The sequence below is a fragment of the Scardinius erythrophthalmus genome, assembly GCF_964197995.2.
Source record: "Scardinius erythrophthalmus genome assembly, chromosome: 19".
In the NCBI taxonomy this organism is placed as follows: Eukaryota; Metazoa; Chordata; class Actinopteri; order Cypriniformes; family Leuciscidae; genus Scardinius; species Scardinius erythrophthalmus.
In genome coordinates, this window is record NC_138239.1 from 7,960,350 (window position 1) to 7,974,209 (window position 13,860).

A 13,860-nucleotide genomic window follows, 5' to 3' on the forward strand; every position below is an offset into this window, starting at 1 on the left:
ATTTGTTTTGATCCTGCTTCTCCTTGAAATTGGTTTATCTGCATTTAGATTTTATTTGGATTGTTCTGTGACCCTACACTCAGTTCTGCACCTTTTGTTCAGTTGCGTCCCTTTTCTCTGTCCTATCATTATTTGTTATCTTATTTTGCAATCTGTTTTTGATAAAACAGAACAGTTTAAGGGCACTAGCTGAAAATTTCATTTTGAAAGCATCATAAAACGTGCAAGAAGCAATGTAATGTCATTTTGCAGATTTCCTATTTCCAATGAGAATGAAAGATTTTTTTTTTTTTTTTTGAGTTTTAAAAATAGTTTGAAGAACAATAGACATACTACAGCATTCAATATTATTTTCAATGTTATAAGCAGGACTTTATCCCCCATAGATATTTCGGTGGATGCATCCCCTAATCATGAATATCTGGTTTCTTCGAATATAAGCTTCAGAAGTGGTGATTTTTCTCAAGCCATTCTAGATGTAACAAAAAATTACATATAAAACAAAGCAAGGGAATATTGGTGAGGTTAGTGTGGTGTAAATCTTAAAGACTCTGCCTGTCCACAAGGGGTGAACACGTTGTTCATCCATCATTCCAAAATACATCCAAGGAAATAATTTTCTCATGGGAAAAACCTCAAACACAGAAGAGAGCACGTATCATCTTAAAATGAGTTTCTGTAGCACCTGCTATTTACAATTACTACATAAGCACATAAGGCACATACAATTCAAAGACTGCACAAGACCAAATGCTGATTTGGATACAATGCATTTTGATATTTTGCATTGCATTTTATTACAAATGTTTTTATTTATGCCAACACATGAACTTCAGGATGCTTGATGCATCATCTTCAACAATTATGCTGGCATGCATTCAAAAGGCCAAATGAGGGCATCAGTCAGAGGGTCATAACAAGGCATTAAAAAATAACCCTTGAACACCCACAAATACCTGGAAAGATCCACATGTGCATGTTGTGAAACAGCTGTCTGTGGATATGGGAGGGACTCGGAGTTAAGGAGGGTAATCATGCAATATAAAACAGGTGTTGCCATTCATTTTCTCTAAATTTGCCTTCTGAACTTCATACAGAAAGTGAACCCTACACATATACAGCCATGAAGACTGTCGAATTGAAAATATTGTCCGTTCTTTTCTTCACGGTTTTTGCCTATGGTCAAGTTGTGCCCATGACTGACTTCAACCTCGGAAAGGTTAAAACATTTATCTTGTGATCTTATTGCAAAATACTATAAATTAAATTATCTCTATGTTATCAGAGACAGTGAGTTATAGATGTGTTATATTCGTGTTTTCTAATTCCATTCTCTGCAGATGGCAGGAAAGTGGTATCTTGTTGGCTTTGCTACAAATGCAAAACATTTTGTCAAAAGTTACAAGGCTGACATGAAGATGGGAACTGCAATGCTGGTGCCTACTGAAGATGGAGACCTTGATCTCAGTTACACTCATCTAAAGTAAGCTAAAGTTAGCTTTGTTGCAGTGTTAAAGCATGACACCACATGTGAATAGGGTAAAACAATTGATAATAGATTAACAAAATATTTCTGAAATGTTGTTTAACTAATACAGTTTTCCTCAATCGCTTTGGCTCAATTCTCGAATTAGATTATTTTATTTATTTTTAGATCTCTGAACAATTAGTTTCTTGTTGACATCAGATTTTAATTTCTTATTGATTTAATTGACCTGATTTAATTGATCTTATTGTGTTTTGGCACATGTGTGCAATTGTCTACAATTTGCACAATAACTAAGTGCACATGGCTTGTTTATCAAAAGTCACGGGTTGATTCTCAGAGAAACTTTCAAACTCTTCACAACTTCTCGACATTGTTTCATCTTGTGAGCCAGAACAATCACTACTATTTTTGAACATGTAGGAAAATCATAACTCTAAACAGCAGTGGCTACAGCAGGACTGTATACAGTACATACATTTGTAATCATACAGTACTTTCATTTTTGTAATGAATGTACATTACATTACACATTACAAATGTGTTGCCCAAAAGCTGAAAATTCAGTTGATTGCCATGGAAGAGCAATAGGAAGATATAAAAGACTGTGAGGTGGTGTTAGGGGAAGACAGTGTGTAAAAATAAACAAGCAACTGTGAATTTTTAGTTTACATAAAACATTTCTACAAAAATGTACTGCATGAATACAAATGTTCATTTTTGTTTTGTGTTCTACAGTATTGACTTTTCCTAGTCAATTTTTACCAATCTGTTGAAATCTGTATCTAAAAATCTCAGTGTGATACACAAGAGCATTCAGCTAGACAAAACTGACTTTCTTGTATAGTATAGAAAATCAACACATTATCAACAAATTGTCAACAAAAAATAGAAGAAAAAAACTAAACAAAATTTGCATATAACAAATATTTCCATAGTGAAAAATCATCTGTACATTTTGACCAGTGTGACTCACACGATGAAAAAAACATTTTTTATTCTGGTGGCATTGGCCAATTTACTGACACAGTTTTGAAGCATGAATCAAATGTTTTGGTTTGTTACTATGTTTTGGTGTTCCAGCAAACAGTTGTGACAATTGAACTTACAGTTTAGAGAATTGTAAGACTGTTTCGAAAAATGTGGCAAAGTGATTAAGATAAACTGTAATAATTAATTAAATATGCACTAATATGCACTAAAGCTATGTTCAAAATTCTTGTCAGCAAGGAAAGTATTATATACAGTAAATCAGGAGAAGGATGGATGGAATCTCGCCTTAAATAATAATAGTCTGGATTATTGTTCTCATGCTTACAAAATAAATAATTGTAAATGTTTAAAACTTGTTTCTTAGGAGTGATGGCTCCTGCTTCAGGCTGAAAACTCTTGCCGAGAAAACTGAGATTCCTGGACGCTTTGTCTTCTATAACAAGCGTTAGTCATCCTGCTTTTGCTCTTTAGCTAATAGTCAGATTGTTCTTTATCATCATACTTTTGTATCTTTGGCCTTAATGTGTCTGATATTATCAGGTTGGGGAAATGACAATGACATGCGTGTGGTTGATGCCAAATTTGATGAGTATGCTATCGTTCACACTATAAAGACCAAGGAAGGGAAATCCGAGGTTCTCAACAAACTCCACAGTATGCTCACTTCATCTAAATTTCACAATATAGCTGAAATGTTTTTGTGAAAAGATGCTAAACAGACTCTGAATGTGTCACGGTTACAGGCCGTACCACAGAAATAACTGATGACTTGAAGGAAAAGTTCAGGCAGTTTTGCCTGGACACCGGCATCCTTGAGGAAAACATTGCCATACTGACAAAGAACGGTACATTGTCTGAATCCTTTTGGTCACTGATACTGTACAATAATAGTTTTTTTTTAAAACTAACTTTTAACTACTGTTTTGCAGGTGAATGCTAAATTGCTCAAGTGTCTCTTCAACCACAGAAAGACAAAAAACAGTTGGTCTGATCATCTCAATGAAAAATAAAGATCTTTCTTCTTCTGGTCTCTTTGTATGGAAACATTAGTTCCTCTATGTGCCTTAAACACATTTCTGTCATGACAACTCTCGATGTGATTGGCATGGTAATGTAGCCTGGAAATCCAGACCTAAATCTGAAAGATTAATAGTCTGGCATCAACTGAAAATCGGCCAGCTCGAGGGGCGGCACCAAGCATGCATTTGAAAATCTCACTGCACGCAATTGGATAACACTATGACCAATCACAACAAGCCCCATACGCTTAGCTACCAGCAGAGCTAACTGGTAGATTAGACTCTTACAGCAAAAACGCCCTTATTGCAAAGGAACGATTAGAACGTCTTCTGTTCATCTTTTAGATAAAAAGCCTAGTCTAACTTTCAACAATTGGTGTTCATCCATAGCCATCTTGCAATGTTTACTAATGACTTCGACATCGCAGCGCTGTCGTCATTTGCTTAGCTCGCCTCTTGCTCGCCTATATCAGATAACCCGATGTGATTGGTGCAGCTCGATCTGCAATGCTGCTGCTGTTATTGCTGCTGCTGTTGAGCAAATACAGGACTTGCTACTGCTACTACACGACACTCTGCTGTAAGCAAGACATGCTGCTGCTGTACAATATAGCGTACATGAATTACTCTATACAGGTGGAGCTGGGGACAGCAATGCTAATCAAGTATTTGAGGGTTAAGCATGTGAGCTCATTGCCTACCGTTACAGTAGGAACCAATCAGCTGTTCCCTATAGAGAATGATATGATTGCAAGTGATTGAGTTAAGGACTCATTAGCCTGTGCTATCTAGAGTTTCATTACAGAACTTTGTATTTACATTCTGTTCACATTATGATAAATCAATTTGTTATAGTGCTTCTCAAACAAAATCTCAAACAACATACTAAGAGAATGCAATAATCAATATGTCGCACCTCTAAATACTTTTTTTATTAACAGTGCTTTATTTTTTTCTTTGTTTTCTGACAAACTGTCGATGTGTGTAAAATTCTCCATTTATATTTAATTTCTTCTTCGAAAATAATAATAATAAACCTTTCTGGGTGCAAAATACTGTTAATTATCTCGGTATTTACTTCTGCAAATAAGAGGCTTATTTAAAATGCCCCTACTATGCTTTTTTCAAATACTACCTTTAATGTAGTGTGTCATATAGCTGTTTGTGAATGTAAAAGGTCTGCAAAGTTTCAAAGATTCAAAGTAATAACAAAGAGAGTTGTTGTCTTCCAAAAGAAAGAACCGATATTGAACTGCCTGAAAGAAGTCGTCAGTAATTCCAATCTTACTGCATGAACCTATAGGTTTGTGACAAATTTGTATAATGCCAGCATATGATCTTCATTGGCTCCCTGCGAACAACGTCTGCTTTACTCTTCCCTCAAACACTGTAGTTGGAGCTGAGACTGGAAGAGTTTGGTTCGTGTTGAAGATGTTGAGAAGATGTTGTTTTCTGCAATGCGAAAGCAAATACATTTGCATGCACTTCTAAAGAATGAGGATTTGAGCTGGAATTGATACGGTAAAACCGTCGCTATCGTTACTGTTCGTATCACTGTGTATCAAGCGCTGAGGAAGATCCAGAGCTGAAATTCAGATATTCGTTTCTGACACGCACTGTAAGTAGTAGAAAAATCACAACACACAGGGCAATCTGACCGAATCCTTAATTGAACCATTTCAGACACAGAAGTGATGCTGCAATGTATATTATAAGACACATAGTTTTTATTATAATTATTATTATTATTATTCATGGAGACCTCCAAAAAAATGGGAACCTTTAAAATAGCATAGGGGCACTTTAAACATCTGTTGTAAGTGGCACACTTTCTGCCAGTTGGTGGCACTATGACCACTACTCACAATAGTCACGTGCATGTGATCAGTCACCATACAAAAAATACAGCTCAAGTTTGATCTAAATCACTGAATACACACAGAAAATATGAGACACTTTTTCACCATAAATATTGCGTTGTCATGGCCTAACCGTTGCAGAATCAAAAATCATTTCACAATTTTAAAATCTTCAATATCTTGCCATAATGTTGAGTGAATTTCTGTTTTGCAGAGCTGATGAATGTCAGTTTGAAAGTTTTTGACTTGATGAGTACAGAGTTTCGTCCAGATATGTACATGTGTATGTACAAAATATGCACCAAGATTTTGTACACTGCAAAAAGGTAGCCTGGCTAACGTCAGACCTCTTTCTCATTGAGACGTGGTCTGGGAACCACATGTTCATTTTCTCGTATTTGAGGCGTGGTTTATGAATGCCCAGAGCCGTTTATTGGGCGCTACGAATGTCTATCAAATGCGCCTGTACGTAACTCATAGCCAATCGTTTCAATTATACTAGATGACGTATGTAGAGCGACAGAAATTCGACGAGGAAGAAGACGAAATAAACTTGCGTTCTAAACTACTTAGAACATTATCTAAGGCTGCATCGAAAGGTAACTTCGCATCTGATGCCATGTTGGATCCATAGATATAAACAAACTGCTTCGGTGTGTCGCATAGACGTCGTCATCGTCTTGCTGCTCCCTCCCCGTTCTGTGATTGGTTCCCTTTTTGAGGGGAAAATCTGGTCCATGGTGTCCAGGCTGCCTAGCAGCGTGAATAAAATCGCACTGCGCGCAAGGCAGCATGGGGAAACCCAGGCTAGCAAAAAGGGCTCTAGCCCTGAAAACATTCCTGCTGAAAGTGTTTTATTATAAACAGAAACATTGCCCTTGTCTGCAAATAAAATAGAAGGTTTGCACTGATAAAAGGCCCTTCAGCACATTTGGCTGAGTCTCTCTCTCCTCCAGCCACATTAGTTTAGATTGAATGACCTGTGCCATAATGCAGTGTTTCTCCTTTTATTCTGTCTCTTTTGTTTGTGGTCAGGATTTGTGCAGTTCAATAGAAAAATGGCTTTAAGAGGGAGTGAATGTTTTTACTGTAATAGATTCTTCTAGTGATGAGTGTGAATGTGATCGTGCTGCTGATATCTGCACTGGGTCTTTACTGGCACATTCAGGCTGGCTGGGAAGAAATGAATCAAAAGATGGATGCCATGTAAAGAGACATCATATTTACTTCTCAAGGAAAATGTGGGAGATATGATGGTGCTTCAGTGTAAAGGATAATCATGTAGAGGATTATAGGCAGTTTGTAAGGGGAAGGAGTGATTCCACTGATATGTTTCAGACAATTGCATAAATAATATCTTGCTTCCCCCGTGGTTCAAGGTTAGTACTATGATAGTATTAGAATTGTGTAAATCTTACAAAACCTCTCTTTGGGTACATCTGGGAAGAACCATAAAATGATTAAATGACGAGTCAAATTAATAAATGATGTGACTTTTTTTTTTTTTTTTTGAAAAAAAGGATATATTGTGAGCAGACGATTTTTGTGTAAATCTGGGGTCTTCTCCGGGGTCTCTGTGGCCTTACGGCAAGAGGTTCACCAATTATTTTTAAACTGAAAAAAAGGGGGAGGGGGGGGGGGGTCAACAAAAATTCAATAAAGCCAAATCCAAAGTGCATTAAAATGTAAATGTACTGATTTTCAACCCTCTATCTATTGTTACAATGTTGGTAGTATATGTAAATGAACAATGGACTGAGAAATTTATTTGTCAGCAAATGACTTTTGATAACTCCAGAGCTTTTGTGAAAACTATAGATTATTCACCTTTTTCCTGAATGTGGAAGTCTCACCAAACTCATAGCGGAATTATCCTTTACATTTCCAGTCTCTGGTGTTTCTTGTTAAATTAGTGTAGTTTCCAAGCTGATGATGTAATGTTAAACCTATGAATATGGTTTTAAAAAGCACATGGCTCCATGGTACCATCACTTTACAATGTCGCAATCTCAGACTTTTGTCAGTGCCTCACCCGTCAAAGTTTAGACTATGGCAGTCAACAACAGCACAGCTTAACCCTGCACTCGTTTAAATTTTTAGTAATGTTAAAAAAGATTCTGTTTAATTCAGTTGCTCTTTTTACCCTGTTTTAACAATGGGTTCCTATGGAGACCGGAAAAGCACAGCATCAAAACGGAAGTTAGAATCCATCCTTGTTTCTTCCATGGGTGCTTCTCAATTCTCGTTTCCTTTCCTCGCTTCCTTTCTTCGCATCTCAGCTCCACCTCCTGTAGGAAGCAAGGGAAGGCTGCAAGGAAAGAAAAGTAGGACGGAGGAATCGAAGGAAAGCTTTTTTATATACTGGAATACTTGAACACTTGAGCATTACTTCACAGCGTCATCAGCAGCGCTCAAAGGATCTGCCCTTGTGTTGTTTTAGTTTGGTTATTTAAGAAATTCATAATAAATAATTATAAAGCAAGATACCCTGTTGAAATATGTGAGATGTGTGGTTTATATAAACTGCAAAGGTAAAGTATAAATGAAAATGATTGTGACCGATGTGAAGGGGGAGGAGAATTTATACGTGCGTCACGTTTAGTCGGTAAAACACTTCCGCAAAGGATACACCTGTGTATCCTCGCTCATAACTCCTCAGGAAGCCTCCTCACTCCTCAATCCTCGCCTCCTCGCAGTGCAATTAGAGAATTGAGATGTCCTTCAAGATGGCTGAGCTCCGGGTCATACACCATATCCTTATGCATCGCTTTCTGCCAGGACTTTTACGTGCTTTTCCCAAACCACTGAAGTGACGTCGACGTCCGGGTTAGCAGTAGCATGAGCCGTTTGGCTTGAGGTCATGGTGCAAAGGAACCTAGGTTGGTTTTACTCCGAACCATCCCTTTGAGTAAACATGCTGTTATATCTGTCAATCAGATTCGCGTGAAAGTTGCGTTCATTAGCCTACTATCACAACAGACTCCAGACGCGTTCTTTCTAAATCATGGCAGGTACAGATAAAAAGTTCTCGATTTCGTCACTTTAAAATAACGAGGAACATATAGTTTTTCTAAAATAAAGTGTAGCTAAAAGTCTGATATTATGCTCAATGTAGTGAAGAAAATAATAAGCTTCATACACATACAATAGATAACATGGCAGACACATTAGCCTATTGCAGTGTTTTTTTAGTTTTCATACAACTGCATGACCAATAACAGCTTCTGTGACTATAAGTAGGCTATGCCTTGTCATGTTATTGATAACGATAACGATACATCATTTTAATATCCTTTCTCATACAATGGGGATATGAAATAATCAAAATGTCATAAATCAGTTATCATAATTCATAATTAATTCCTCTACCTGAAGACCTGAAACTCCTGCTGTGGATAATCAACCAATTCAATTTTTTAAATGTTGTGGAGTCGTTCGTACGTTAGCCTAAAGATCAGTTTAAATTACAAAAAACAATCATTTCAGGAATATTGCGAGATATGGCTAATGTTTTTACCCTTCTGTGCATTGTAATGGCTTCCACGCTAATATGACTGAAAGTTTGCTAAGCAGTATTTCCTACTAAAGCAAGGCGGTATTTGACTCTGGTAAGCGTATCAATAGAAGACCGGTGGGAGAGTTTTATCCACCAAGGGATCCTTGACCTCTGGTGACCCCCGATCTAAATGTATTCATTATTCAGAGTACTGTCCTGTTAAGGTTAAGAAAATCTGTCTTTTTAATAAATAGAAAACTTGCACAGTATATCGTCTTTATTAAATGGCCAATATTTTACTACTGTATGTGAAAGAAAAGTGAGAATATATGTTTCTGCATCTTCACATTCCAAGAAATGTCATTTAGGGATTGGTAGAAGGTTATGAGAATGAACAACATCACAGATAATAATAAAAAGGTATATTTCAAAGTCTTGTTTGGTTGTAGTGGATTTTACTTTTGGCATTCACAATATGAACAATCTTGCAATCATGTTGATTACCTGTATGTACTGTATATTAAATTTATATCCATCCATTCATTCATTCTCCAAACTGCTTGTCCTATGTAAGGTCGTGGTAATACTGCAACCAATAGAAGCACATCACAAAGAACATATTTTCTTTTGGTTCCTTTAAAAATAGAAAAAGTATGTCTTTAGACAGAAAAACTATTGGCTGTCCCTACCAGCATAACTGACCCTCCATCATAAAGATAAGACTGTCTTCCGTTTTACTGCACAGCCTTCTATTCAAAACGGGCTTGTGCTTGATTACTCTCAGTTCAAAACTAAACATGAATGATTGGAGCACTTTTATGCCCCATGTCATTTTGACATACAGTCCTATTCCGGCTCATTATTGCTGCCTGCTGGGAATGCTTTTTAGGCTATTCAGAGCTTTACTGGTATGGTGAATTGTCTAGAAGGGACAATAGCTTTCAGGCATGCAAATGGTATGTTTGTCATATGTAGCATAAAATGTCTCTCTTGGAAAGGCTGTATTAGAGCATAAAAGCAACCCTGCAGAAACAGACAAAGACAATTGCAAATTAATGATCTAAAAAAGGTTTCCATTGTTTGTACAAATCTCTTCAATACTGACATAAATCTGATGTTCATGTGGCACAGCACACTTCTTTCTTTCTTCTTTTTTTTTTTTTTTAATATATATTCAACAATATGTTATTGTATAATTTGTTGTATCTCATTTAACAAAGAGTTGACAAGATCAAGCTTAGTTTATTTATATTTTTTATATAAAAGTACTTTTAATAAAAAGAAATGGGATCAGGACATGAAGCATTCCAGAATCTAACCTGCATCACTCAAGAACCAGAGCTCAACATATCTCTGTATATGCGTTAATCAATGTTGCATGGTTCTCAATACAACGTGTTCCTGGATCAACATCTTTGTTGATCCAGGAACAACATTCCAAGTTTAGAATATCAAGTTTAGGCTTAAAACCAGGGTTAGGTGCTTCTAGATCAGTGTTATTCGCCTGTCATTTCCCTCTGATTTTAGGGATAACTTATGGGTAGGGATATGGTTAGGACTACACTTTTGGACAGAAATGTTGTTCCAGGATCAACAAAATACATTGTTGCTCTTGGCAAGATAATGGTGGCCTTCTAATAACATAAAATTGATTGTTTGAACACTAATCCATAGGTGTTCAGAAGTACAAATATTACTTTTAGTTATGTAGGGTTGCATAGTTCATCGATGACACACAGATATAACTACTTTCACACTCACACCGGACAATTTAGTGTATCCAAATCATCTATGCTGCATGTCTGAAGGGATTGTGGGGGAATCAGAGCACCAGCACCGGGAGAACATGCAAACTCCACACAGAAAGGCCTCATGGGACTCAAACGTCCACGTGGAACTGAGTTTTTTCTTCATAATGTTCTTTTTGAGGTTTTGAAATCCAGGCCATTTTCTGAAGGCCACCACTGAGAATATAAATCGCTTGAAACTATATTTTCCATCCTTGGCCACATGCTGTCTCTCAAGGTTCAGACTGCATCATGGCAGGATATGTGCACGTCTTCAAATGAAGCCTCTCCTGCCCTCTTCAGGACTGATGGCAATATTAGAAGTGCTCAAAGAAAATCAATTTCAGCTAAAGGTCCTGCGCTGCCAATCACATTCCATTATACTGGAACTGAGAAGAGCACATGTCCAGTTACATTTCAGAGTGTGAATTATCTGGAACTTGACCACCAGATTTTTACTTCACTTCCATTAAAGGCTTTTTGGATCCACAACTTTGATCTCTCCTGCCAAGTACTAGCAATTACAGTTTTTTTATTTGTCCAATTTTTCCACCAATGCTGCCCATCAACCAGACTCCAGGCCGTTACTGTTCTGTTAAGTAAAAGACTGAAATGAGTTTCTGACATTCTCTGTCTTCACATTTCACAAGAATGGCACCACTCCGGTTATTCCCACAGCAGAGGTGCTGGGTTCACATGGGACCTGAGGCAAATTACATATTTTCCACACTGCCATTACAGTCACATACGGCTGAAAAAGCTGGATAGTTCTCCCACCCGCCTTCTAACTCCATAAGCAAGGTTCAGGTAAATAGTGTGGTTTCTAGTGTGCATGATTTCTCACTGCTGCAAGTCATTTCTATCTATCTGTATTGCCAGAGACCCACATTAATAGTTTAAAAGGTTTTTTTCTATAAAGCACATTCCACCCAGTAGCTGATAGCCTCAGGTGACCTTAGAAGAGGAATGCAATTATAGGGGAGAGGTAACGCTCTATTGTTTCTGAAGGCTCACTCTGTCTCTCATGCTCTGTGTGAGGTTAAGTTTAGCCACAATATACTCTTCCATATTACTGCACTGTACTGATGTAGTGACAACACCCTGTACTTCTACATTTTACACAGGAATAAGTATAAAATATCTATCACTTTTCCTGAATCATAAAGTAGACTGTTTTTTGTCCATGCAAAACCTGCTGCGATACTAACGTTCTGTGCTTGCAATTCACCATCTTGCTGATAGGTTGCTAAGGTGTTATTAGTAATTTAGTTTATTATTGCAAGGACAATGCATATTAACATGACAAGTCAAAATATGCCAGAGTTAGCCAAAAGGCTAGTTTTCATCTGCAGTCCTATGCAAATACAACAATTTAATCAAAACATAACAAAATATAACATAATACAACAAACCCTACAATTTCCAAAAACAACAGAGAAAAAAAATATATATATGAATATTCTGCTTGCTTACAATATATTTTTTTGATATGAAAAAATTAAATTATTTTTTCCTCAGTTTCCCTATGTCCCCTCAGCTTCCTCATGTCTGGTTAGTTAGAGCTGTGAGAGTAAACCTCACTCCCCTGATCCCAAGAGGCACACTAGAGGCACTGTGGCCTTCAGCATCCTTATTAGCACCCACCTCCCATGCCAGAGACGCCAGTTTTAGTCCCGCTCAGAGCGGGTCATGTAGGACCAGAGGGGTTACACTTACATCACTGCAGTTTGTCTGCTTATCTTCCTTAAGTCTTCTCAACTTTATTATGTCTTTTCAGTTTCCTTATGTTCAGCCTCCTAATGTCCCCTATTCATGCTTATGTTCTTTTTGCTTCCTTACTGTATTCAGAATACTGTATACAGAATATTCATATAGCTTTCTTGTCTGCTCAGCTTCCTTAAGTCTCTACAGTATAAACAGTGATGCACTAACTATAACAGAATGTCCCCTTAGTTTCCTCATGTCCTCTTAGCTTCCTAATGTCCTCTTAGCTTCCTCAAGAACCTTCAGCTAATGTCCTTTCAGCTTCATTACGTTAGCTCAGCTCCTCCATGTCCCCTCAACTTCCTTATGTTGTTTCAGCTTCATTACATCTCCACAGCTTCCTAATGTCCCTTACCTCCGCTGTGCCCCTTCAGCTTTCCTCTGATTTTTTAAGTTCCATCAGTTTTTTATGTGCTTTTAGTGTCCTTTCGCTTTCTCGTCAGTGGATAAAAGCTGGTAACATGGAGAGTAAGTAAACAATGTTCATTTACATGTACTATCGACACGTAACAACGTAACGTAACAATACAAAGCGGGCTGAAAATCTGAGATGTTATAGTTTGCTCAACCTCCTCAAGTCCATGCAGCTTCCTTTCAGTCAGCAGTGAGAAAAGATGTTTCAGTGAGGATGCTATTGGTAGGTCCAGTAATTCACTGGAGGAAATTGTTCATTCTAATTAATTGGTTTCGGTTGAAACTGTTTGTTTGAGCCCATCAGCAGCTAAACTCACTCCACTTTGTCTGCTATTTCATGCGTATTCATTCCAGTCGCCATATGTATGTGCTCCCTGAAGACTACAAAGAAGCAGAGCCCTGAAATTAGAACAGCAAACAGTACGAGCTTCCCGGAGTGTCCTCCAGTGCTAAATCTAATATTGCAAGATAATTATCATGGATTTTTTACAGCATGCTGAGCACATTTGTCCTAAAGGGGAATCTGTCAGCGTTTCTGCAGATGGAATTTGTATTTTATTTGCTCATGGTAAAATTGTCATATACAACAGGAGGATTAAAACAATCACCCAGTTTTATAGTTAGAGGAATAGGCCATATAAAAATGAATGCATGAGCAGAGATGCAGATACAGACAGGGAAACAGATTCAGACGGGATTCATAAATGAGCTGATATTTCCTTGTAAGAAATTTTGGATGTAATTCAAAGCAAATTTCCTTTCTAGAGGGATGATAGAAAAGTGATTTACTTTGTCTCTAAGGGAAAATTTACACCTCTGAGGGTTGGAGATTTTGAACAGTACAGATGGCATTTGGTAAATGGCAAAAGATGGTCCAATTCATTTCTCAGATCACATGCATCGCAAATTCAATTTGAATACCAGATTTATGGCAACAGATGTGCGATAGATGCTGTAGATGATCAAAATTCTTTTGCCAGTTGTTTCCACAATGGCATGATCTCTAATTATGGTTATTTTTACAGAATTGACCCATCACATT

General features: G+C 37.4%; 1 protein-coding gene across 1 annotated transcript in view; it reads left to right on the forward strand.

Annotated features, from left to right (window-relative positions):
- The window catches only part of cUnh14orf180 (chromosome Un C14orf180 homolog), a gene marked incomplete at its 5' end in the record, with an annotated part of 77,378 nt that overhangs the window by 16,936 nt on the left and 46,582 nt on the right, over positions 1-13,860 (forward strand). Inside the window, 4 exons of the mRNA XM_081394315.1 lie at positions 1,341-1,483; positions 2,844-2,923; positions 3,020-3,133; positions 3,223-3,324. Coding sequence (XP_081250441.1) covers positions 1,341-1,483; positions 2,844-2,923; positions 3,020-3,133; positions 3,223-3,324 — 439 coding nt within the window. The remainder of the gene's footprint in view (positions 1-1,340; positions 1,484-2,843; positions 2,924-3,019; positions 3,134-3,222; positions 3,325-13,860) is intronic.